This window comes from Microtus pennsylvanicus, chromosome 5 (assembly GCF_037038515.1).
Source record: "Microtus pennsylvanicus isolate mMicPen1 chromosome 5, mMicPen1.hap1, whole genome shotgun sequence".
Classification (NCBI taxonomy): domain Eukaryota; kingdom Metazoa; phylum Chordata; class Mammalia; order Rodentia; family Cricetidae; genus Microtus; species Microtus pennsylvanicus.
The window spans coordinates 123542805-123569031 of record NC_134583.1 but is presented as its reverse complement, the minus strand read 5'-3'; the positions used below and the strand labels follow the sequence as shown (position 1 = coordinate 123569031).

General features: G+C 49.7%; 2 protein-coding genes across 2 annotated transcripts in view; both read right to left on the bottom strand.

Moving 5' to 3' along the window:
• Window positions 1-1308: 1308 nt before the first annotated feature.
• Window positions 1309-16180, bottom strand: Sema4g (semaphorin 4G). The gene is made up of 16 exons (XM_075974187.1): window positions 16076-16180; window positions 12424-12931; window positions 12185-12333; window positions 11938-12000; window positions 8440-8538; window positions 8234-8327; window positions 7974-8087; window positions 7604-7767; window positions 7354-7523; window positions 6945-7089; window positions 6617-6839; window positions 6292-6407; window positions 6037-6197; window positions 5844-5905; window positions 2530-3582; window positions 1309-2401 (listed from the first exon to the last, which is right to left on the bottom strand). The coding sequence occupies exons 2-15, from the start codon at window positions 12545-12547 to the stop codon at window positions 2753-2755; spliced, it is 2514 nt and encodes an 837-aa protein (XP_075830302.1). The 5' UTR covers window positions 12548-12931; window positions 16076-16180; the 3' UTR covers window positions 1309-2401; window positions 2530-2752.
• A 5735-nt stretch (window positions 16181-21915) lies between these two features.
• Slf2 (SMC5/6 complex localization factor 2) overlaps window positions 21916-26227 on the bottom strand; it is a 56119-nt gene continuing 51807 nt past the window's right edge. The window contains exon 20 of the mRNA XM_075974185.1: window positions 21916-25006. Coding sequence (XP_075830300.1) covers window positions 24971-25006 — 36 coding nt within the window. The 3' untranslated portion in view covers window positions 21916-24970. The remainder of the gene's footprint in view (window positions 25007-26227) is intronic.

Here is a 26227-nt window from a genome sequence, read left to right as displayed (position 1 = left end):
GCAGAACATACATTTTTTCAGTGGTTAGTGTCAGAAGCAATGTGCCTCAGATTCCCAGAGCAGGTTCCAGATAACAAGCTTTCTGTAGTCCTAACTGCACTCCTAACCCAAATTCTCTGTACAGAAATAAGCCCTTGGGCTGGAGAGGTGGCTTCGCCTGCTCTTCCAGAGGTCCTGAGTTCAATTCCCAGAAACCACATGAGCTCACAACCATCTGTAATGAGATTTGGTGCCCTCTTCTGGCCTGCAGGGATACATGCAGGCAGAACACTGAATACATACATACATCTTAAAAAAAAATAGAAAGAAACCATTATCTTTCCCTGGATCAAGGAGTGGGAAGTGCTGAAAAATAGGGAAGAGCGCCACGACTGGCAAGAAGTGTCTTTCAGCCTTAGACAGGGCTGGGGCTAGAGACAAGCAGGGATTAAGAGCACTGGCTACTCCTCCAGAGGACCCAGACTTAGTTCCCAGCACCTACATGGCATCCTGCAACCATCTGTAACTGGTTCCAGCAGATCTGACCTTCCCGGTTTCAGAGGGCATCAGGCATGCAGGTGGTACACAGGCTGCATACAGACAGAAAACCCAACAAAGGCCTTGATATGGTGATACAGCTTTTCATTGCCAGCACTTGGAAGGCAGAGGCAACCAGATGGATGAGTTCAAGGCCAGCCTAGTCTACATAGAGTGTCCCAGGCCAGTCAGGGCTACATAATGAGACCAAGTCTTTAAAAAAGAAAGGAAAAAGGCAGGGTTGGTGAGATGGCTCAGTGGGTAGATGTAATCACTGCTAATCCTGACAACCTGAGTTGTCAGGACTCACTTAGTAGAAGAAGGAGCAGACTGTCCTGAGCCTCTGACCTCCACACTCACCTTGGCATGTTCAAGAACATGCACACACAAACAAGTGTTTTTGTTTTTAGAGCAATGAGCCGAGCGTGCTGTGTATCTGTAGTCCCACATATCCTGGAGGTGGAGACAAGCAGGATCACTTGAACCCAGGAGTTTGTGACCAGCCTGATAAAGCCAGGGGCAGAGCCAGGAGTAAAGAGCTAGGAGCCCTGTGGGTTCTTGAGCTGCTGTGACTTCGTCACCCTCATTATCAATGACTAATCCGAGCCTTAGCCAGTGGCCCTGTGCCTGCGCAGCTCAGGTACAGCAGGAGTGGAGCAGCTCATTCCTTATGTAAATATTTTTATGGGGATCAAAGCCAACCCTAGATGAGGAAATCTCTGCAGCACCTTCTCCATAGGCCAGAAACCTGTCCCTGGTAAAGACAGTCTAGGCCAAGCAGACACTCAAAGCTGTGGGGAAAAAGGGCTTTTATTAACCAACATGAGGAGCAGAGCCCAGGCTCCCCGATCCATCACATGCCTCTTCCACCCACCTGGGTGGTGAGTGGGGGGCATTCCTGAAAAGTACAGCCATTCTCACAATAAATACATTCATTGTGGGGAGGAGGTGGGAGAGGTATGGGTAAAGGGCAGTAAAAACTCGTGGGGTTCCACGTTCTCAGCTACAAAAATAACAGTCATCCTCACCCAAGGGGAATGGGAGAGCTCAGTCAGGGTTGATTGTCCCATATGGGCCTGGAAATATCTGAGACCCTTGGACCTTGAAAGCGCCCTGGTGAGGTAGGACAGGAATGGGAGCCAAGCATCCAAACTCCCAGCCTCTGCCCTTTGCATAGTTCCAAGAACGGGCTTCATGTGCCAGGTGAGATATCAAGTCACTTCCCCCTGCTGTGGTCTAGGAGAAGCAGTTGCTTGGTCCCTAAGAGGGAGGCTGGCTCATTGAGTGCAGTATTGGTCACTTGTCCTAGTTCTGTAAGGACAGCTAAATGGGAGGGGAAATCTCCCTTTGAAATATCCGCGGACCAAACCTAGTAGACACAGCCTGACTGAGGCAGCAAGGGGAGGCTCTGAATGTGTATGCGGGTGGACATGGAAGCAGATGATACAGGTGTGTTAGCACATACACACGGGAAGAGGACATGCCTGGAGTGCTGGCACTCCTGCGTGTGAACGAGAGGAGCAGGGAGGCGGACTCACAAGGGCTCCGCAGGAAGGGAGAAGAGGGAGTGATGGCTCTTACCTCCCAGGCTGGCCTATTCCCAGACTCGTGCCAAAGGATTACCACACAGGACTGGGACTGGAAAGAGGACTAGAGATAGGAAGGTGATAATTGGGAGGGTGCCCCCGAATCTAGGCGGGATGATACCAGGAAGAGGGACACTGCAGCCCAGCTGATAAAACATTCTTCATGTGCACATGGGAATGTCAGCAGGACTCGGGTGGCTGGCAGAGAGAGAGGTCTTGTCTGAATTCAGGACTACCCAGCACACAGAGCTGAGCAGAGGGTGGCAGCATTGAGGCCATCTGGACCTGCAGAGCCCTACCTGAGGAGAAGAGGAAGGGTGGGCAGGTAATGGGATAAGAGAACGGTCCTCTCCTCCCAAGCTTTTAGGGTAAGGGATAGAAACTGGGTCTGGGTTTGCAGAGTGCATGGTCCTGAGGGAGCACCTACCTTTGAGGAGCACCGGTGGGCCTGGGCTGCTCACATGTGTGCCTGGAGACTGAAGAGGGGGCTTTGGCTAACCATGATTCTGGCCAGCCCTACAGAGACACATCAAAATTGGGAGAGGGGAATGGAGTTTGGGGCGTGAAGGAGGGTGGCTGTGTTGGGGAGCAGAGGCCCAGCCTGGGGCAGCCAGGCTGGCTTGGAAGAGCATTTGTTTGGGAGGCTAGGCTCAGACAGAGCTCTCATCCAGCTGCTCTACCAGCTGTGTGTGTTTCCTCTTTTCCAGGATGCGGCTGAGCTCCTCCGCGAAGGAGCAGGGTCCGGCTGGCACTCCGTTGTTGCTCTGCCTCAGGAGCACATAACTACTGCCATTCATCCTTCGAAGCCGGCTGGGCAGTGCCACCAATCCATTGGTCAGCTCAGCCGGGGGTGGGGGTGGTGGTGGAGGGGGTGGGGCTGGGGCTCCTTCCCCAGGGATGATCTGGAGGCAGCTACTCTCCAGGCCCCCGGCCCCCTCCTCATCGTCACCCTCGTCTTCTTCTCCAGGACACTGGCCCGAGACTGTCTGCAGCTGCACAGCTGAGCCCCCTGCCCGGCCAGCCCTACCCAGTGAGTACTTTCGCCTGCGACCTCTTCTGCCTCCCCTCAGACATGCCACATAGAGGAGGGACGATGCCAGGATGAGGCAGAGGCCACCAAGTATAGCGATGGCTACCACATAGAACAACCTCATGTCATGTGCCAGCTGTGCTCCAGGCATGGCAGGGGCTTGTGGAGCTGGGGCAGGGGTGGCCGGCCGCACTGTGAGGCTGTAGGAAGCCAGCAGCATCCGGAGCCCATTCTCCTCAGCGTAGCAGCCATAGTTGCCACTGTGCTCCAGCTGTGTGTCTGTTACCAGCAGCCCATCCACTCCCACGCGGTAGCCATCCTGGCCATCACTCAGGCTCTTGCTCCCATTGAGGAGCCACAAAGCTCGGGCCAGGTTCGATGGCTGGTCACAGGGCAGGAGGACGTCATCACCCCGGAGCACAGAGCGGGTCTTCAGTGGTGGTGGTGGCCCTAGGGAGGATGGGAGAGGAAGGATCGATAGCTGCCCATCCCAGACAGCACTGGAAATGACAAGACAGATGGCAGACAGCTAAATTCTTGGCACCAAGTCTGGAGTCGGTGACAGCTAAGCAAGCCTGTGAGCGCATGAGGGTGCACATGGGCCCTGCCTGGGAAGTAGACAGTGTTTTGGGTCTTTTCCCCTCTCTCTAAGCTCCTCTCCCCTGTGGTTTCTACCAAGGATTCCTAATCTTTACTTCAGCAGAGCTTTCTTTCCGGAACACCAGACTTGAATATTTACCACCTGCTGGGAATCTCACTAAGGCCAAAACCTCATTCATCAACCATATCAGGTCCTTTGAATCGCTACCGCCAGTGGCTCTGCCGTTTACATAAGGAACTGGGAGTTTCCCTTGCCTCTCCTCCTCATGTCCATTCTCATGAGACTCTCAGACCTGTTCGCCTCGCTCCTTCCATGGCTGCCTGCCCTCTAGGGGCCTCGTTCAGTCTCCGATCCTTGCAACTACAGCTGATCCCTTGAAAACACAAATCTAGACTGACCAGATAGATCAGAAAATATAGGTAGTTGCTGCGAAGCTCAACCTGAGTTCAATCCCTGGGACCCACATGTAGGAAGGAGAGACTGATTCCCATAGGTGTCTTACAATCCCGGGGACCCACATGTAGGAAGGAGAGACTGACTCCCATAGGTGTCTTACAATCCCTGGGACCTACATGTTGGAAGGAGAGAACTGACTCCCATAGGTGTCTTACACATGACGTGCACATCCTCCTGACACAAATGCTTGGGAGCAAACTAAATATAGTTAAAAAAAAATTTAAGACAGGGGCTGGAGAGATGGCTCAGTGGTTAAGAGCACTTGTTGCCCTTGCTGTAGAGGACCTGAATTTGGTCCCAGCACCCACATGGTGGCTCACAAGCACCCATAACTCCAGTCCCAGGGAATGCAACCAAGCATGCACACAGTGCACATACATACATGCAAGCAAAATGCACTCATAAAATAGTTTTTAAATGTCTTAAAAATAAGCCAGGTGGTGGGGGCACACACCTTTAATCTCACCACTTGGGAGGCAGAGGCAGGCAGATCTCTGAGCTCGAGGCCAGCCTGATCTACAGGGCAAGTTCCAGGACAGCCAGGGCTACACAGAAAAACCTGTCTTGAAAAACAAAACAAACAAACAAATAGCAAAAAAAAAAATTAAAAAGATGAGTCTGGTCAGGTTACTTCTTGGTTAAAAAAAAAAAATTCTCCAGAGGTTTCCTATTGCTTTTTTTATAAGAACCAAAACATTTTCCACGGTCCCTGCTCATCTCCAGTCTTTTCCTCCTGAGCACCCTCTTCCCGCTGACCCAGCTGCTTGAGTGCCATTGCCCTCCTCATGCCCGCAACCTGCCTGGTTAGCTTAGAGATGGCACAGCTTGGATTTGACTGCTTCAGGCCAGGTTGATTCTAACCCTGCTGCTTCGTAGCTGAGTAACCATGGACAGTTTCCTGATATTCCCTGTGCCTCAGAGGGGTTGTCCCTCATGGGGATGATGATGGGCCTCTCACATAGAGTGTTGTGAGAACAGACACGTGCTTAGATCAGTGCTTGGCACTGGTACTCAGCTCCGATTACTATCTTCCTTTAGTCCTTTAGATATCAGCTCTGCGACATAATCTCTCTTTGGAGAAAAACACGTTACCCTTCTGCACCTCGCTGTAGTTGCAGTTATTAATAATTACAGATAGTTCTTTGTATTCACGTCCCCCCACCACTTAGGCATATACTTCAGATGTGGTCGTAAAACTAGCACTAAGTCACTAACTCCCACCCTGTCTCTCTCTCTCGTGTGTGTGTGTGTGTGTGTGTTGCTAGACAGTAAACCCACATAACGAGAAAAAAGAGCTCTCTTTTTTTGTTTTTTTGTTTTTTTTAAGGCAGGGTTTCTCTGTGAAACAGTCCTGGCAGTCCTGGAACTCACTCGGTAGACCAGGCTAGCCTTGAACTCACTGAGAACCACCTCTTCTGCCCTGCCTCCCGAGTGCTGGGATTAAAGGCATGTGCCACCACTGCCTGGCTAAGAAAAGCTCTTTACCAATGAGTTGCTTGCCCGACTGTCTCCAAGTCTTGAGCCTGCTTCTTCATTTACAGTGTATTTGGGAAATAGTTATCCACTGAGCATTTCCTGTGCTGGGTCATCCTCATGAACCCATCCAAGCACAGGCAGTCAGAAACATCCACACAGGTCTGTGAGTTCGACTCACCTGTATCCCTGCTGCCCTCACAGCCTCGATTTCCTCTCTCTATGTCCTGTATCAATGCTGTCCTGGGGACAGAAAATCAAGGTTCATGAACAAGAAGAAATGAGCAGCAGGATTACCAATAACAGCTCACATCCCTTTCCTCCTCCATTTAGGGCATGTCTCCCATCCCTACTTCCAACCTCTACCCTGGGACCTGTTGGCGACGGTGGTGGCCACCATGCAGGCATGGGTGCTGGAGTCCCAGCCACAGTAGGGGTCCCGTGCCAGGATACAGTCATAGCAGGAACGGTAGCGTGAACAGCTGGACAGAGGAAACTGAATGACTCCACTAGCAGCCCCCACATAGAGGCTGTGCTGGAACCAAAGAGGACAGTCGGTCAGCGACCCCACAGTCTCTACCCAGCCTCCCTAGCCCCCTTCTCTGTTGGCATATTGAGGTCAGGTCTACCTGCAGGGGAGAGATGACTAGACTGTCCACAGACTGGGGCTCCCTGAACACTTGTGTCTCTTCGATAATGTGCACTCCAGAGCCCAGGACCACGGCCTTGTGGATCCAGCCATCAGCTGATGTAGAATGGACAAAAGTCAGAACCCAGCAGTGTCATCTGCTCTCAGTACCCCACAGGAGGCCTAACGGGAACATCTCAGGAATCAGCCACCAGCAGTGGTCCCTCAGGACACTGGGCACTCCAGGCCAACGTGGCAGGAGCTACTGGGTTCAGACGTCTCAGTAACCAAGGCCATTAGGGGTCGGGGATTTGGATCAGGAGCACCTGTGCCCAGAAAGAGCAGGTCATAGGTGGGTCCAGCAGGTGTGCTGACGTGGGTTCCGGTGAGCTGTGTGTAGCGCACATTGTGCTTCAGCAGCAGGGGCCGCCCGCGTGTGGGCACCACAGGCCGAGCCATCAGTGGGTGCAGCTTCACAAAGTCCAGGACCAGGGATGGCAAGTCTTGGGACGAGTTGTAGCCTCGTCTGCGCAAGGAATCTGTGATGCACTGGATTGGAGGAATGGGTGGTGAGCCGCAGGACTCCACCACCTGCCTCCCCTCCCCTCCCAAGGCTTTGCCTACTCAGCATAGGCTCCAGGCCTGAGTGCTCACCGAGCCAGGCCGGGGTTCGGGCACCCCACCCTCATAGCGGCCCCAGCGCCGGGCACCATCCTGGTACTCCATGAAGGGGCCTGTGAACACAGCCTGCATCTCAGCCAGGTCATAGCGGCAGATGGCTGAGGCCTCCAGGGTCTTCCTAGGAATGGGACATAGGGGAGAACTTAGCCACACTGAATGGAACCTGCCCCCAACCCACGCTCCACCTGGAGCTACTGTTACCATGGTCCATGTCCACCTCAGGCCTATGGGCCTGTCTTGGGCATCAGTGGACCACAGTGCCCTCTGGCCCTAGGAGAGCTTGACATGCCTGACTCCATTTTGCAGCCAGCTCATCATTGACCTCAGCTCCAGCCCTTAGATGTACTCAGTTTCTTTCCTTTGCCAGCACCTCTGAGCTTACCACTGTGTTGTCAGCGTGAAGACTGCATAGAAGTGCGTGGGGACCGACATATCAGCATCCAGGCTGCAGACGCCGCGTAGTGTCTCGTACTGTGGGATGTGGCAGATGAGACGAGCCTTCAGGAAGGATGTCCACTTCTTCTGTAGGATTTTCTTTCCTCCCAGATCTCCCTGGGGAGGTAGGGACACAGGATCAGGGTCAGAGATCTAACCTCTACCTGTACACTGTATCCTGACTTCTCCATACGCACCTTGCACACACGGGCTACTCTAGCCACGCGGTGGCTGCTGCGACTCTGAGTGAAGCTGCTGGAGCCTTCTTCGCGCTCCATGAAGAAGTAGTAAATCTTGTCATCGTCACCCACGGCACTGGCCTTGCTTTCCCGCACCAGCACAGAGAATACAAACTCAGCATCTGTGGTTGAGTATTTGGGAGGCTTATGAAACAGTCTGAGACCTCTCCCTCAGCCACGCCCCCTCGACCTCCCTCCATAACACACATGCGCAAAATGGACAGGCCACCTGGAGACCTGGGAATGGGATGGTCATCTGCCCAAGGGAGTAAACAATAAAAAACAGACCCCTACCGCCCCCCATCATCATGCACCTCCTCCTCCTAACCATTGAGCCAGTGCATCGGTGCCTCCTCAGTTCTCAGAGAGTGTGGGTGGCGGCTCCTGCGGATGTCAGGAATACTCCGAAATTCATACCGTGTCGCTGTGTAGAGGCCTCCATCTGAGGCAGGGACATCCAGACATGAGATGCATGTCATGTACAACAGGGAATATGGCATGCATAAGTGGCAAGTCCTAGCAGCAAGATACGCATTCAGATCATCGCATTCTTATGCGTTAGGACTGGCGGCAGGAGGGTCTGCTCACCGATGATAAGGCCTGTGAAGCCACGGGCTGGGTCATAAGGACATTTCTCCTTTCCCTCCTCGAAGTTAGTAGGCAAGATGAAGGCTTCAGCATCCTGGAGAATGAGGGTCCCAATCAGTCAATGGTCCTGAAGACAGGCAAGCGCTGCAGCCCCAGGTCAGGCCAGTCTGGGGTTAGCAGTCAGGGCTAGGGATAGGAATACTCACAATGGCTGCACAGAGGGGCTGGAAGGCGTGGGTCCCACATGCATAGAAGTGGGTGGCATTGAGCCGCTGTAGGAATCGCACATGGTTGAAACACTCTGTCTATAGACAAAGGGAGGCAGTCATGTAAGTTCTATGTCTGAATAGAAGCCATTTCTATTGGTCTAGCTTTGCAGTATGATTCTTTTTTGTTGTTGTTTGTTTTTTCGAGACAGGGTTTCCCAGTGTAACAGTCCTAGCTGTCCTGCAACTATCTCTTGTAGACCAGCCTGGCCTCGAACTCACAGGGATTTGCCTGCCTCTGCCTCCTGAGTGCTGGGATTAAAGGCGTGCGCCACCACCGCCCAGCCTGCAGTCTGATTCTTGCCCCCTACCTATAGGACATATTTTCCAAGATGCTTCCCATTACCTGACCCCACTCTGGCAGCTTCTCCTGTCTGTGTTTCCTGCAGTCCCTTCCACCTACCCTTCAGGAGCCATTGGTGCTCAAAGGCAGGGAGCATTTCAGGGGAATGATGGTTTGACAGGAGCTCAAAAGTTGGGGTTTTTGTTGTTGTTGTTTGTTTTTTTGTTTCTTGAGACAGGTTTTCCCTTTGTAGCTTGGCTGTCCTGGAACTCACTCAGTAGACCAGGCTGACCTCAAACTCACAGGGGTCCACCTGTTTCTGCCTCCCAAGTGCTGGGATTAAGGGCACGCCCACTACTGCCTGGCTACTCAAAAATTACTTTTAAGCAATGCTCTTCCCTAATCCTGGAGCTCCCATAAATCCCAATTCTCTCTCTGTTGCCAGTCTCACTCTGGCAAAAAGCAAGCTCCCATTCTTCCTGACCCAAATAAACCTGTTCATCCGGTCTTTCCCACCTCCACCTGCATCCACCTTGCTCTGGTCCAGAAGCATCTTTGCTGCCGCCCACTCTCTCACCCCCACATTCAGCCACTTTCCATGGTTCACTCTGCCAAGTGGTTCTTGAACTTGGCCCACTTCACTGTTTTCATCCAGTACTGATAACCGTCACCTCTTTGTTGCACAACTCCAGGGGCTACCTGTCCCCCTCCTAACCTGCTATGCTACTCTTTTTCACAGCTGTTTACTCAGTGACTGAGGGATGCTCCAGGAGTAACATTCAGACAGCACAAGGGGGCCTGTTGTCAACAGCCTCTCCAGTATTCCGGTCTCCCAGGTGGCCTGTGAGGGAGACCGTAGACACCATGTCCGAAGTTCCCTTCCAGGATCGCCCATCTGTCAACACCCTCTTGCTCCCATCCAATCCACTTCCCAGAGTGCCACAGATGTAAAACAGACCAGGGCATGGCAGCAGCTCCCGTGCCTGCAGCACACAATCCCACATGGCCCTGGGCTTGATCCCTGACTGCTCATTCCACCTCTTCCAGCCACAATGGCTGTCTCTGCACCCTTCCGGTGCCTAAGCTGCTGTCCAGTTCTCCTCGACCATCCTCCTGTCTGTTACCCAGAGTCTGAATCCATGGAAAGCTCCTATCCCCACTTTCTCTCCTGCAGCCCTCACCTGTTCCTTGTCAGCTTACTCAGGCCTTCTTTCTAACCCCTAGGACGCCCCACACTTTCCACTGTTCTTCCTGTCTCTAGACTCAGTCTATTTTCATCCACCTGGCACGTGGGACGAGACCAGCTTTCCTAGAGTAGCTCCCTAAGACAGAGAAAGGGCAGTTGGGACGAATTCTGTAGTCAAATGAGCTTGGAAAGTACCGGGCGGGTGACTGCTCGGAGCTTTAATGATGTCCCTGTGAGCTGGGAATGTTGTCCTTTCCAAACGTACTACACCACCCAGTTCCGCCTTTGAAAATGAACGTTCTTCAGGATAATGCTTTGGAACATGTTCTCTGACACTGCTGCTCAAAGTGGTCTGAGAACCAGAGCGATCAGCTTCAGTAGGCTTTCCGGAGGTGTAACATCTTGGGCCCTTTCCAGACCTATTGATCTGGAGCCTATAATTCATGTGTGAGGGCCACCAAGACATCAGACAGAATGGGTGTCGTCACAATAACGTCCAAACCCTTCGTGACCTGGGTCCACCTACCCCACTAGCTCTGTTTATTAGCCACAGTGCACTGAGGTAGCCTCTGATGGGAAGTCCTAGAGGGTCGCACCACACCGCAGACTCACTGAGTCATAGCCCAAAAGTTTGAGGCCAAGGCTTTCTGTGAACCCTAATCCTCTTTCATTACCATCCAACTGCTGGGATGACAGGCATCCACCACCTGATGCCCAGTGTGAATGTGCACTTGTGTGTGTGTCCTCAGCCTCCCAAGAGCTGGAATTGTAGGCATATGCCACCATAACTGGCTTGGAATGTGTTTTTATTTATTTATTTATTTATTTCATGTGTGTATGTGTGTGCCTATGCTATGGCACACATTAGAAAGACCAGACAACCTGTGAGAGTAGGTTCTCTCTTTTTGTGAGTTGTCAGGCTTGGCAGCAAGTGCCTTAACCTGCTGAGCAGTTGCCAGTCCAAGAGTGTGTACTCTTTTTTTTAAAATGTTTATTTACTTATTTATTTATTACATAGACACTGTTCTGCTTGCATGCAAGAAGAGGGCACCAGATCTCATTATGGGTGCCTGTGAGCCACCATGTGGTTGCTGAGAATTGAACTCAGGACCTCTGGAAGAACAGTCAGTGCTCTTAACTGCTGAGCCATCTCTCCAGCCCCAAGAATGTGCATTCTTTAAAGAACTACTCAGTTAAGTATGGTGGTACATGCCTTTAATCTCAGCAGTCAGGAGGCAGAGGCAGGCTGATCCCCAAGTTCAAGGCCAGCCTGGTGTACAGATCCCCGAGTTCTAGGCCAGACAGGGCTACACTGAGAAACCCTGTCTTGAAAAACAAAACAGAACAAAACAAAAACTCTCCAGCCAGGTGTGGTGGTGCACGCCTTTAATCCTGGCCCTAGAAAGCAGAGACAGGCAAACCTCTATGAGCTCGAGGTCAGCCTCGTCTATAGAGTGAGTTCCAGGACAGCCAAGGATACATAGTAAGATCTTGTATGAAATAACTCCAAAATAAGTACACAAATACAAACACACACACACTCTCTGTGCTTGGTTGTTACATAGCCGGGATGATTCCCCCGCCAGACACCTGCTTTCTAGTTAGAAAGACCTAACACTTGACTAAGGTCCCTCCATGAGCACCAGGCACTTGGGCCACTGTTCCAGTAAAGTCTCATTTTTTCTCTCTGTGGCATGGGGATAATAAAGCACCTTAGGGCTGTCTCAGAACTAGATCTAGTTGTCACTTGGTAGCAGCTACTTATTTGCTAGGATTCTAATTTGAGATTTCCCCGGGGTGGGGATGGAGGCTGGGGTAGAAGGGTTGCCTCAAGGCCCACCATTCCTAATGCTCACTGTGGTCATGCAGCTGGCTGCACATCTGTACCACGCCATCTGTGTCCCTCCCAACCTCGGTACCCCTGGCTGAGGAGCAAGAAAGGAGAGCTGGGAACAGGCAGATCACATACCTGGTTGTTTTTTCCTTTCTGCCGACACTTGCTTTGCATCTCTGGGGAGGCCTCCCAGTGGATCTAGTGAGAAGGAAGGGAACAGACTGCAATATTGACCTCAATAGCCAGTACCCAGAGAATCCCACAGTGGGGCTCCAGAGGACAGGGGAAACTGGAGTGGGCTGGAAGGCTGGGGAAGTCTCCGGGTGATTGAGATCCCAGGGTGCTGGAGACCTTATGGTTGGTCCAGGTGCCAGGGGCTGACCTCTTTGTGAGCACCATCTCCTATGTCACGGGCGCTGAGAGAGAACAGGGCACCCCGAGCTCCCACCAGCAGCCGTTCCGAAGCCTCCTCCAGCAGGAGGGTTGAATAGTTCTGGGCTTGGCCCTTGAAGTGCCGGATCCGGGAGAGTTCTGGAAACAAGAGAGGCAGGGAGGTGTCTGGGGGGCTACTTCCTGCCCCCAGCTCTGGCAGCCGTCGCCTTTCAAGGTTGGGGATCTAACCTTCATAGGAGATGGTCATCCGTGGGGTGGCATCTAGCTCTCGGGGGGGTCTCCGCAGTGAGGGTCCAGGGACAGCTGTTACTGTGAGGAAACTGAAGAGGAGGGGCCAAAGCCTCCCCCACATCTTCCTGGGGAAGTTCAGAGCCACGAGACCCCAAAGGCAGCCAGGGCCAGAGTCACAAGACGGGAGGGGAAGAACAATCTCTGGGGTCAAAGTCCGGGTAGTGATCACATGGAAGGTCAGGGGTCAGGAGGCCATGGGGATCAAGTAGTCATAGGGCCATGGAGGATCCTGAAATGGGGGGGACATGGAGCCACAAGGTTGTGTGGCCATGGAATCACAGCTCAGAAGTCAGAGGGAGGGATGGGTCACGTGCCTTTCTGCCTCAAATGCAAATTCCATGGAGAGTGGGCCTCGGAGGGTCCCAGCAGGGTTGTAGGCTACTGAAGGGGTCACCTTGCCCCCAAACAAGGGTGTGGGGGGGAGTTTCAGTTCTCTCTCTGTTTTCTGAAGGAGAAAACAAAACAAAACAAAAAATCAAAATCCCTCCAAAATGGGAAACTCTTTGCTCTGTGTGTGGGTGGCCGATGGATGGCATGAACTGGGCTTCAGGGGGCACTGAAGGACAGAGGCCCGACATCACAGAACTCCCCCATCAGGACAGACTCACAGGCATTCTGCCCTTCTCTGCCCTGGTAAAGAAGGCTGTGGTGAAGGTACCGCCTTTATAAGACCCTACACCAGCTTTAACCCACACCCATGGAAACACTCTTGCCCAGTCAGACAATGGGACCATTTCGGTAGAGCATTGGTTCTCAGACAGGCCTATCCCCCTGTAGTGCTGCCTGCGGGGGTGCCTTCCACAGGAGGCCTGGGCAGTCGGTTAATGGGCCTTTGTTAATTTTGTCCTCTTTCCCCTTTGTTTTTTCTTTCCCATTGGCCTGAGAGCTCCCTTTGGAATTTCTCTTTAATTAGACACTTCTCTTTGGCATTTTTCTCTGAGGGGGTGCACATCTCTGTCCTGCCCATGCGAGTCCATACTGCACCCTCTGGCTGGGCATCCACACGAGTCGAGTCCCTACCTGCTAGACCTAACTGCGGGCAGGTAGCACCAGTGTGAGGGGGTGGGAGTGAGGTGCGTGAATCTGGGTCCCTGAGCTGCACAAGTGTAATGTCTGCAAGAGAGGGCAGTGTGTGCAAGACCAGTTAAGACCTAGACAACAACGTGGGGACAGTGAAAATGGGACCCTGAAATCCTGGCCACCTTTAGTCTTGCAGCTGAGGTGGAGGTGGGTGGTAGGCCTCACCCTTATCTCTGGTGAACTTTCAAAGATTTCCTGGGCTGGACGAGGTGTGGAAGACGCCTGATCCACCCAACGTCATCAGACACCCATAGGCAGGGTCAGAGGGTGTCACCGTGCTCTCTTTTTCCTTCTGGGTCAAATATTAACTCTCTGGCCTTAAAGAGGGGAGGGATCTGGAGCTGGTGAGAGGAACAGCAGGAATTTGGAGAGTCTGTTCAAGAGTTAAAAGTTAGAACTGTATGAGAGGGAGCAAAGAGAGCCTCTGTACCACAGAGAGTGAGCGCCTCAAGTTCTCGTTTTGGGGGCTGGGGCCACGGGAGGTTCCAGGCTGCCTGAGCTCCACCTCACTGAAGGCACACCTGTTTACATTTGGGGCCTCCTATTTGCTCAGCACAGAAGGGGGAGCCCTATGGGCTGGCTGAAGCCAGTGCCAAGGACAGAGCAGGAAGAACAGATCCTAGATCAGAGGACCCAATTGGTGCGCAGTGCACAGCCCAGGTGTGCATTTATTTTGGGTCATGTGGGTCCCAAAGAGTGTGACACTTGCACACAGGTGTGCACGCATGTTTAAGTAGGGCAGAGAGCACATGTACTTACAAGAGTCATGCAACCCCCCCCAGAGGCTTAGCAAAAGTATGCTCACACAAAGGGCCAAGGCCACACAGTAACAATACACACAAGGTTGTGCCCACACGCCATCCAGTCAGTGGTTCACATATCCTCCCTGGTGCACAAGCAGGACACATACATTGCTTCCTATTCAACAGGAGTTCCTTGTCCACACACATTTGTACGGGGCATGCACACAAAATAGTTGATAGTGGGCCAGGCACAGCACACACATGTATTCAGAGACCTCAACCACAATTACAACAGGCAGAGACAGACAGACACTCACGGTGAAATGCCAGGCACAGCACACACATGTATTCAGAGACCTCAACCACAGTTACATCGGGCAGAGACAGACAGACAGACTCTAGCGGTGAAATGCCAGGCACAGCACACACATGTATTCAGAGACCTCAACCACAGTTACATCGGGCAGAGACAGACAGACAGACTCTAGCGGTGAAATGCCAGGCACAGCACACACATGTATTCAGAGACCTCAACCACAGTTACATCGGGCAGAGACAGACAGACAGACTCTAGCGGTGAAATGCCAGGCACAGCACACACATGTATTCAGAGACCTCAACCACAGTTACATCGGGCAGAGACAGACAGACAGACTCTAGCGGTGAAATGCCAGGCACAGCACACACATGTATTCAGAGACCTTAACCACAATTACATGGGGCAGAGACAGACACTCGCGGTGAAATGCTAAGGGGTCCGGCTTTGGCTGAGATGCACAGCAGAATCCCGTCCCCTTTCCTGAAAGTCTTGGTCTTGGTCGCAAGGCCAGTTCTCTCCCTCTCCGTGTGTGTGTGTGTGTGTGTGTGTGTGTGTGTGTGTGTGTTAGGGTGAGGGGCTTCTGACCTGGGGTCAGTGCTTGAAAGGGAGAATAGGTAACTAACCCGGAGAGGAGGCCCTCAGATTTAGCCAAGGGAAGATGGAATGCTACCTCACCAGCCCCCCCCCTTTCCCCCTATGGACCGCATCTACATCTGGGGAGCTGGGCTGAAGCTTTCAGCCCCCACTTAACCTGTTGGGAGGGCCGGGTTAAGGGGCAGGGGGTGGAGCATGCCACCCCTCCCCCAGCGGTAAGAGGGTTCAAGGTCTCCAGTTCACACCCCACACTTCATTCCAAGTTTGGGTTCCTTCCCAGGGCCTGCCTGCTGAACTCTGATCATCTTCAGTTGGATCCTAGGGTGGAGAAAACTGGGGAGGGTTCCCCCCAACAATAAGCTCAATAGACTCTCGACCTTCATCCCTGATGTCCACCTGCCTGGGGTTAGCGGTATTTCCCTCTGTCCAGTAGGATGGCGGTCTCTCCTGGCTTGAGGGCACCTCTCCCTCGCCTTCCCCTCCCTCCACCATCCTGGACAGTCCGCGGTTCTCTCCTCTGATCAGATCTAACCTCAGTATCTACTGCTGCAGCTCGAGGACAAGCTCTCCTTCGATCCCGCTGGACGCCAGGAGACATGACCCAGATCCAGGGGAACATTGTTCTCCACGCGGGTCTCTGCCCCGCTGCGAACCCCGACTCCGCGAAGGCGGGTCTGCTCCCTGTGCGACCCGAGGCCTGGCCCGCACCCCTCTAGAACCTTTTATGCGGGACCGGGGGTCTCGGCGGTGAGAAAGGCCTGGCCTATCTTGGAGGGTGGAATGGACGAGGACAAGGCTTTGCCCGGCCGCGGCCCCCAGCCCTGCCACCGCCCGCACTCCCTGCCTCCCTCACCTTTGCGCTGGGATCCGGGGCCATAGAGACGGGCGATGTGTGGTTCCGCGGCCCCACAGCACCAGCTGCGGGAGGAAGGGGCCGCGGCCGGAGCGAGGCGAGGCGGGGTGGAGGCGGAGCCGGGGGTGGGGCGGGGGCCGGAGGCGGGCCGGAGGCGGGGGCGGGGAAGGGCGCCTGCCCTCTTTCGCGCCCCCCACCACGCACAATAGATACGATTTGTGGGAGACGCTCGAGACCCACGGTTCCTAGTGTCCCCTTTCTTCCAGGCTTAGTCGTTTTGGGTACCGCCCGCCACTTGGTACTGGTGGTGGGGATGCTTATCACTGCGTGCGCCCTAAAACAGGCTGATCCTGCCAATCTGCCCTGGTCCTAAGACCCCTCCCATTTACCTATTGCAGGGACGCGTAAACCTCGAGTCCATGAATGCTGTACTCTGCTCTCTAACCTGCACCTCACTTCTTGCAAAACATGTTTACCATGCTCTCTTGTCTTTGGCTTAGGGTGCCGGCGTGCAGATGGGGACTACTGTAAGGGCATCAGGCTCTGCGCAGCTCTTGGTTCCCAGTTCAAGGTGTGTGGCTCCCCCTCCCCGTCCCTGCCAGGCTGATCAGCTTGAGGTCTGAGTGGGTGAGATGGGGGCCTGGAAGGATGAAGGGACAGCACACAGTATACGCTCTTTATGCAAAAATAACCCACAACCATGCGTACGGATTCACTCAACAAATTTTAGCCCAAACCTAGGCTCACCTCAGAGATTGTGTTTGTCATTTTCCATCGTCATTCTTAACTCCAAACTTTCAGTCTTTCCAGTCAACTAAATAACTTGTGCTTACCAGCATCAATCTCCTTCCCCAACTCCTTTAGGATGCTCTTCCCTGCAGATTCAGGCTCTCCTCCTTCCCAGGGCTTATTAGAGAGAATCCAAGGCTGGGGTTCTGGCTCAAGGGTACAGTGCTTGCCTAGCATGCAGGACTGACACCCTGGTTCCACCCCCAGCACTACAGAAACACAAAAACAAAATCAACAGTGATATTAGCCTTAAATGCTAGTGAAACCTGAGCTCTGGCTATGAACCCTACACCTCCTCCCCAAATCCATGACAACATTATGATGGGCAAAGAGCATGAAAAATAAGCCTAAAGACTCTTTCTTGCATGTACCTAGATGTTTGAGTACACTTCTAGTGGCATATGAAACTGATGAGAGCCTAAGAGGAAACTTCATTCCTCTTCCAGGATTCCCCAAAGCTCATACAGTTTGGCACCCAATCCATAAAATCTCAAGAGTCTGGACTGTGTGTGACTGCAGACTGCTAGACAGAAGGGCCCAGATCACACTTCCACCCCGTCAGAATGTCTCCTGGCACCCTGCAAACAGGATACTTACTGTGTGTGGGGTGCAGCGGGGGAGACTTGGAGATACGCTTATATTCGAAAGAGCACACACTTTAAAACATTTCTTATGTTTACTTTGTGTATGCATGCATGCATGAATGCATGCATGTCACCACCCATGTGTAGTAGTCCAGAGGATAAATTACAGGCAGTCTGTTCTCTATCAAGCTCAGAGGTTGCCAGGCTTGGTAACAGACCCCTTTTATCTGCTGGGCCATCTTGCCTGCCCAAGCCAAGCCCATGCTTTACAGACTGCCCTGATTCCCTTCTTTTTCTGTATCCCCATCCCATTGTGAGGAGTCAGTAGCTTCGTTTTATAGCTGGGAAAACAGGTTTGAAGCGGATTGTAACTTGCCTCAAAATATGTTGAGCTGATGGAGGACGGGATTGGAAGAGTCTGAGAAGGGTTAGCCAGGCAAGCCTGGGGAAAATGGCTAGAACAGACAGACTTGTTAGGTAGAATAGGAAGAAAAGAAGGGGCATACAAAAGGCTAGTGACAGATCGAAATGGTAGGCTTTGTGGGAAGGTGAGTTGGAGGCAAGAAAAGACAGAAGACTGCCAGCCCCAGTACCTGACACCAGAGAAACTGCAGGGACCGGTAGGTTAAGAAGCCTGGCTCCCCAAATCCACAGACATGCAATGCTGACTCCACACCCCTCAGGAGGAAGCAAGTAGGCCAGTGTGGCAGGTTCTGCAGCTCACTGAGCTGTAGGGAGCTGTGAAAGCCTTCAGCGAACATGCAAAGTACTGATGAAGTCTTGAGTGAATGTATATTGTTTAATATACATGGGCATGGCTATATCAAGGGCCACAGTACCTCAGGCCCCTGGATGGTCTGAGCCTTCAGGAGGTCCAGTGCAGATGTTGGGAGTTTGTGCAAGTACAACAGTGTGTGCAACTAAGAGTGTTTAAGAACAACTGACCAGTGTGTGTAAAAACCAGCAACTGCAGCTTCCTCTGCCTGGATGACTGCAATCTGAGTTTGCTCCCCAATAGAGACCTCCTACTGAGATGAGCTTCCTCCTCCCTGTGCTGTACAAAATAAATTCACTGGGGTCCAGTTGTTGGTGGCTAGGGTGCTGTTCCATCAGCGTGAACACAGTCCACACAATCCCAGCTTTCCTATATGAGCATGTTTCTTTTCTTTCTTTTTTTTCTTTCGAGACAGGGTTTCTCTGTAGCTTTGGAGCATGTCCTGGAACTAGCTCTTGTAGACCAGGCTGGCCTCGAACTCACAGAGATCCACCTGCCTCTGCCTCTAGATTGAAGGCATGCATGTGCCACCACCGCTAGCCTGTTCTTGCACCTTTTCATTTTTATTTATTTAGGTTTTTTGAAACAGGGTTTCTCTGGATAGCCCTGGCAATCAGCCACCAGAGAGTTCTTACCTCTACCAATGCTCAGACCAAAGGGGCAGTCGTGTCCTTAGACTGCATTGAGCTCCTATCTCCTCCCGGTTTATATTCCTCTCTTTGCTCAGCCATATCACTCCTGTCTCCACTTCCCTAGTGCTGGGAGTAAAGGTGTGGGATCTCCTTTGTGTGAGCTGTTTCTCGTTTAGACTGGATCAATTTCTTGTAGCCCAGAGTGGCCTTGAACTAAGAGATCCACCTGTCCTGGGATTAAAGGTGTACGCCACCTCTGCCTGGCCTCTAGTGGCTTAGTTCTGCACTCTGATATTCAGGCAAGCTTTATTTGTTAAAACACAAACAAAATATTACCACACCTGCGAATCAAGTGGGCAAATTCTTTTTTTTTTAAAAAAATATTTATTTATTTTGTTATATACTGTCTGTATGTCTGCAGGCCAGAAGAGGGCACCAGACATCATTACAGATGGTTGTGAGCCACCACGTGGTTGCTGGGAATTGAACCTTTGAAAGAGCAGGCAATGCTCTTAACCACTGAGCCATCTCTCCAGCCCCCGCAAATTCTTGACTGTAAAGAGAGGAATTGAAATCTAAACATATTAGCACTAATTGAAACAGGTTTGTTGAACACACCTTTGATCTTGGCAGTGGAGGCAAGAGGATCAGTTCAAGGTTATCCTCAGCTATATAACAATTTATATAATACATAATATAACCTGGGCTATAAGATTTGTGCCAGATCAAAACAAATAAAAAACAGTTCTAATGCAGTAACTTTGTTCCCTGGGACCGGAGGCCGGCCATTTGTCGAGTGGGGTGTTACCCGTCCTTGGAGTCACTGCTGGCAGTTTCACAGGGCAGCTGTGTGAAGATGCCATTGGGAATTCTTCAGAGAACACAAACCAACTAGACTAGGCTAGTCTGCCTTCCCAGCTCTACCGTAAGACAGAGTGAGGCCGGTGTCCCACAGACACTTCAGGGCTCCAGGGCTGGTACACAGACATGAACTCCTTGTGTCCGGGAAGATGCAGCCTAGGAACTGAAACTCTGGCCTAATCAAGATGTCCTCCTACCTCTTGCCCACCTGGTGCCTTTGCTCCTGTGCTGCCATCTCTGCCTCTGGTTGCCAGCACTTTCCTTGTGGAGGGTATGATCTTTTGGCCACACACAGCCTCAGCAGCAACTGCCACCAGTGCGACAATGCTGTATGTCGTCTTCCTGTGCCCCAGAGGCCTGCGTGGCCTGTTACGTTTTCTAGAATCCTAGCCACTTGTCTTGGAGTCAGATCCAAAGCTGGTCTTCTGGCTTGGCCTCCCCTGACTCCAGCCATGGTTATCAAGAAGAGTGTGTCAGGTCACGTCTGCAGATGCTGGAAGGCCACTCTCCACCATCAATCTCACGCTGTAGCCCAGGATGGCCTCAAGCTTGTGATCCTCCTGCCTCTGCCTCCCATATGCTGGGATTTTAGGCACGAGCTATAACACCAGGCCAACATGCTTGGTTTATTTAACAAGAAATCATATTTTTATGTCTGGCAGCATGAACAGGGATGGACGTCTCTAGAATTCCCAGTCTGAAAGAACAGCATCCCCAGCTGTGACTGCTGGAGGTAAGGTCTGATTTAGAAGCAAGAACAGCCCCAGGTGCCTGGTTCTGGCCAATTTTATTTTTAAAATTGGGCCGGGCGGTGGTGGCGCAATCCTGTAATCCCAGCACTTGGGAGGCAGAGACAGGCGGATCTCTGTGAGTTCGAGGCCAGCCTGGTCTACCAAGGGAGTTCCAGGACAGGCTCCAAAGCTACAGAGAAACCCTGTCTCGAAAAACCAAAAAAAAAAAAAAAATTACCTAACTGGTTAATATGTGTGTGGGTGTCTTCCCTGCATGTGTAACTGAGCAGTAAGTTCATGCCTGGTGTCCATAAAGGTTAGAAGAGGGCATAGGAGTTACAGTTGTTATTCGTCATAAGGATGGGAATTGAACCCAGATTCTCTGGAAGAGAAGCCACATTAACTACTGAACTATCTTCTCCAGGGACACCAAGTTTTTCTTATTTTCTTTTCTTTTGAGACAGGCTTTGTCTTCATAACAATTCTAGCTGTCCTGGAACTAACTCTGTAAACCAGGCTGGCCTCAAACTCAGAGATCTGCCTGCCTCTGCCTCCTGGATGCTGGGATTAAAGTTGTGTACCACCACTGCCTGGCTCAACTTTGTTCTCTTAAAGAGCCTCCTTAGAGGTAAGTTAATAGCAGTTAAGGTCCATCTGTTCATGCTGCGTGCCAGACTTTGTGCTGAGTGACGGCCATGCATCTGAGTCCTCACAAACCCAAATCAGAGTTATTCTTTTCAACAGGTTGAAGAAACTCAGGTAACTTGCTAACAAAGGCCAGTGTGGTGAACTGAGGTCTGAGGCCACGTAGGTCCTTTCCTTAAACCACAGGCCTACCCCTAGTAGTTATGCCCACACCTGCTTCTACCTGGGCTGTCACCATCTCAACCTTGTCTACCACAGGGAGGGCATAGCATGGCTGTGACACTATGGCTCTGGCAGCAATGCCTAGGCCTTCTATGAGGTTATAAGCTTCTCTTATGAGGTGCCAGCTTTCCCACAGCTGGTATATCATAAGTTGTCTGTCTGCCAGGACACAGGTGGCTCCAAATCCTTCTAGACTGTAAAATCACCTTTCTTGACCCTGGGCTCTAGAACACAATGCCCAGGTCAGGAGTACTTCTTTCCTCTTCTGTTTTCCTCATACACCAGCAGGTAAGAGGAGTTTGTATTGCTCACCACCAAACCCTAACATGTAGGTTCTCAGTAACAGTCGAATGGATGTGGAGAATGAGGTCAGAATGAGATTATTAAATTCCTGACTGTAAAGTATACAGCAAGTTATTAATTGGGTGATGTAAACATGAACTGTGGACAGTTGTGGCTTTGTTTTCTACAGATAAAGCAATATCAAGATTAAAAAAAAAAACAAAAACCTGTAGAATCCAAATTAAGGAAGACACCAGTTTAAGACAGAACATTCCAGAAACTGTCACCTCCACTCCTCAATCAAATGTCACCAGACACGTTTAAACTGAGAAAAAAGTTTTAATGACACATACACATACATTTAGAGAACTTTAAACAAGACATAGTATAAAATCTCAAAGAAAGGAGGGGGAAGAGGAGGAAACATTGCATTTACTGCCTAAGAGCTAGTAGATGAACTGGCTGGCAAGAATGCCCCGGGACAACCGACCGACACACAGCTGATGAGGTGTGCCTGCCTGCACCATCGAGATTGGCTGAGAGACAAGCCAAGTCAGTTCTCTGAACTCAGCTGCTTATCAATGAGTCACTTTTAAAATGTAAAAAAAATTACTCTTGGTTTAAAGACTCCACACATTATTACTGGCCAGTCCCCATCAACTGTATCTATTTTGATTGAGGGAAAACAAACAAACAAACAAAAAACCAAAACCAACCAAAGAAAAAACCAAATGCTTCAACAGAGCCTGGATGGTAACACACTATTGTACTTATCACTTACTGGGGATATATATATATATATATTTTGTGAAGTCAAAAGCAAGCTACTACTTGCACTCAAAACAAGAACAAAATGCCGACCTTCCAAAAGGTGACAAAGGCACCACTGCCATCAGGAGATAGGACAAAAAAAATGCACAAATGCTGACTTTAGTGCTACACAGATGATTTGTGCACAGAGCCTCTTCACGTAACGTTAGTACAGAACTGTATTTTCAGATAACAGGAAAAGCAGGTTAGAAAAGGCAAACAGTCACACATAAAGCATCAACACAAGAACTTTAATTTTCAGCTTGCAATAGGGGTAATAAGTTTGACATACACAACAAGAAAATTAGACAAGGTGATTTTTGGCACAGTAAGATCGCCAAACACACCACCACTCAGTGCAAGCTTTGTTTGCCAAGTACCAAATGTGGCCTGACAGTCTTTGTGCAATGAGCATTTTCTCCCTCTCTACCATCCCATTATCTGGGCAACAACAGCTGGAGGGAGACAAAGCATGGGGACTCAGAAGGAGATGGAAAATACTTGATTTGGGAGAAAAACCATGAACTACTTGTGCTAAGTAGAATCATAAATTTCTATGAGAACCCAAATGCAAATACTGACTGTACTATGACCCGGAGACTGAAGGCTGCTACCAGAGTCATGAATACAAGGGCCTAAACTGATGTCTGGCCATTTATTTTAAAGGGAAGGACAAAGCATTTTTCTCTCACGGAGAAAGACAATTGAAAATAGATTTTACTCTTATTGGAACTGCTAAATAAGAATGTATCAAAGTGGTTTTAAATTTGATGGGTAGTTATCCGTTGAAATTGCAATATAAAAGGGTCACTTAAAAACCTGAATAACCCACTTGTCCCCGTCAATGTACACAATAGAAAATATTTACACACTGTAATTACAAGCAATATAAGCAGATTTTTATATTTTGAGATTTTTGTACACTTTACACAATGCAAAATGAGAAAAATATGAACACTTATAAAATTACACACAAATAATGTATCTACAAGGTATTAAATTACAGAGTGAAAGCCCCCATTGTTGGGCAGATAGATGCCAGAGTTTCAAGCTTCTGTCAAATACAACTCTTTGTATCTATCTCTTTAACCATAGTGGCATTTTGTAACAATACCCTTGAGAGGTAGCATCAAGATACTATTCTTACCAGTAAACTCAACACTGAAGAAAACTTTTGTTGGTCTGACTCTTGGAGCCTTGATCAGCCTCAGAACTTGAAAATTTGATTTGTTTATTCCCTGTAAGATCTCTAACTGCCCAATGCTTGACATGAGCTCAAAAGCTACTGCTATTTTAAATGATAATTTTAAGATAAGAATGGTTTTTATTCCTAGGCCTCAATTTAGAGGTAGAAAGTTAGCTCTCAGAACTTATTTTCTCCTCTCAAACCATAAACATTGAGCCCAGTTCCCTTTCTAACCCCCACCTGTGTATCAGCATGCTCAGGAGGGAACAAGTCACTCATGCCAGTTTTCAAACAAGCAGTTGGCATCCATTTCAGGAAGCAAACCCTTCCCAGTCAGGCAACGGTCTGTGAGAGTGTTACTACCAAAGGTCTCAAAGAGCCTAGGCTCAATCTAGCCTGTGCACCTCTGCTAACCCTCTACCATCTAAACTAGAGGATGGCTTTCCAGTGTTTAAAAGAATTTAGAGCAGCTGTGGTTTTCAAGTGCAACAACTTCAAGATACAAACGCTCGAGTGAACACACACACACACACACACACATACACAGTGTCCCCAAAATAAACATCACCAAGGTCTCTGCTAAATTATATACTCGTGGGAACAAGGTTTTTGGAAACTTCCAGATTTTTTTTAAGCCTTTATACAGAGACTTCTGTAATATAGTTACCAATGGACAGAATTCTGACTTAGCTAAGATTTTATGATTGAATCACATTTTAAAAATATATGCATTTACAAGAAATCCTAAACAAACTGCCTATGAATGTTCTGGCATTTTAAAAACGGCCACTACTTTGTAGCTTAATCCCTTCCTCTAGGCAATCTGACAGCATGTCTGTTCCTTAGCTGACTTTAAACAGACTTCAAGACTTCAGATCTCTAATTTGATAGTAAGGGACAGTGTAAGAACTGAAACTGCCTATGGTTTACAGACCCAGACTCCTGACTACAGAACTCTATTCTAGGTTTTCCCTTTGTGCCCTAAAATAACCAAGAGGAAAATGAAAACCAGCTGGACCCCGGCCTTCGTTTCAATGTCCAACTCCTTAAGTTGGCCCATACTTTTCCTCTTTATTTTCTGTGATGGTCCAGGTGCTATGAAGTCACCTACCAAGATAATCGCTGAAAACTTAACAAGGGGCTCTAGGAGGAGCAGGCTGAGTTCTACCAGCTGTGTCTACCCCTACCCTTCTCTTATAGGCTCCCGTTCTTTCCTCTAAGGTCAAGCTGCAGATGGCATTTCATATCTGCTTCAGACACAGCGAAGTCTTCATTACCAGCCTCATCACACAGTTGTGTTCCATAGCATCTGCTGGATCCCACAGTAACCCTCTTGGAAAGGTCCTTCTCGCTTTGTATTTCTGCTGCTGTACTCCTGTTAAGAATCTGGCACCCAGAAGTCATGAAGCTGCCCCTGGAAAAGGGAGAAAAAAAGGAAAATTTTTAATTAATAATCAAATTATTAATTAATACTCTTAATCACTGGACAGCAGGCTTTGATAATGAAAGCAGAAAAAAAATCATTACATATACAAGCCTCTGAAAGCATCTTTCTTGTTTTGAGACTGGGTCTTATATTATTAGCTCTGGTCAGCCTTGAACTCCCAGAGATTTGCATGCTTCTGTCTTTCAAGTGCTGGGATTAAAAGCACGAAGCCACCATGCCCATTGAAAATTTCTTATGATTTTATAACCTTTACACTTTTGTACTCTGGCAATAGAAAGGGATAATACAAATACAGGACATTTTTTTCATGGGCACACTCACAAAGGGACGTATTTAAGGAGATTAAAAGTGTTAAACTTACTAATAAAAAGTTTTGCTATTAATGCCACATTGGCACAGGACCTTAACATTTTGAGGGAACTGAAGAGATGTTTCAGTGGTTAACAACACTGTCCACTCTTCCAGAGGACCTGAATTTGATTCCCATCGCCAAACTAGCAGCTCACAACTGTCTGTAACTCCAGTATCAGGAGACCTGATACTTCCTAGCCTCCAAAGTTATCTGGCATGCAAGTGGTATGCAGATATACATGAAGACAAAACACCCCCCCCCCCCGACACACACAAAATAAAATAACAAAAAACTCCACACTGCACTTGGCAAAGTCTTTCTAGCATGCACAAGGCCCCGGATTTGATCCTCAGCTTAGAATGAGCAGGATGTAGTGGTGTATACCTACAATGGAGGAAGACAGATGAAGATCAGAAGCCTAAGGTTACCCTTGTCTATACAGAGAGTTCAAGGGCAGCCTGAGCCCCATACAAATACTGAGATGCTGTGAGACAAAGAGATTCCACCAAGAATATGCTCAAGACGTTTTCCTTTAAACACATTCTTACATAAAACCTTATATATAAATGTTCATGGAAATATTTCTTTTCTTTTTTGAGTTTTCTTTTTTCTTTAAGATTTATTTATTATGTATAGTGTTCTGTATGTATGCTTGCTGGCCAGAATAGGGCACCAGATCTCATTACAGATGGCTGTGAGTCACCACCATGTGGTTGCTGGGAATTGAACTCAGGACCTCTGGAAGATCAGTCAGTACTCTTAACCGCTGAGCCATCTCACCAGCACCCCCCCTTTTTTTTTAAAAATATTCATTTATTTATTATGTATACAATATT

Coding starts and splice junctions, on each gene's coding strand:
- Sema4g (XM_075974187.1), bottom strand. CDS start 12,547: ATGTGGGGGAGGCTTTGGCCCCTCCTCTTCAGTTTCCTCACAGTAACA. Junction 12,334..12,423: donor GATGACCATCTCCTATGAAG/GTTAGATCCCCA, acceptor TCTTGTTTCCAG/AACTCTCCCGGATCCGGCAC. Junction 7,524..7,603: donor GAGTAGCCCGTGTGTGCAAG/GTGCGTATGGAG, acceptor CTACCTCCCCAG/GGAGATCTGGGAGGAAAGAA.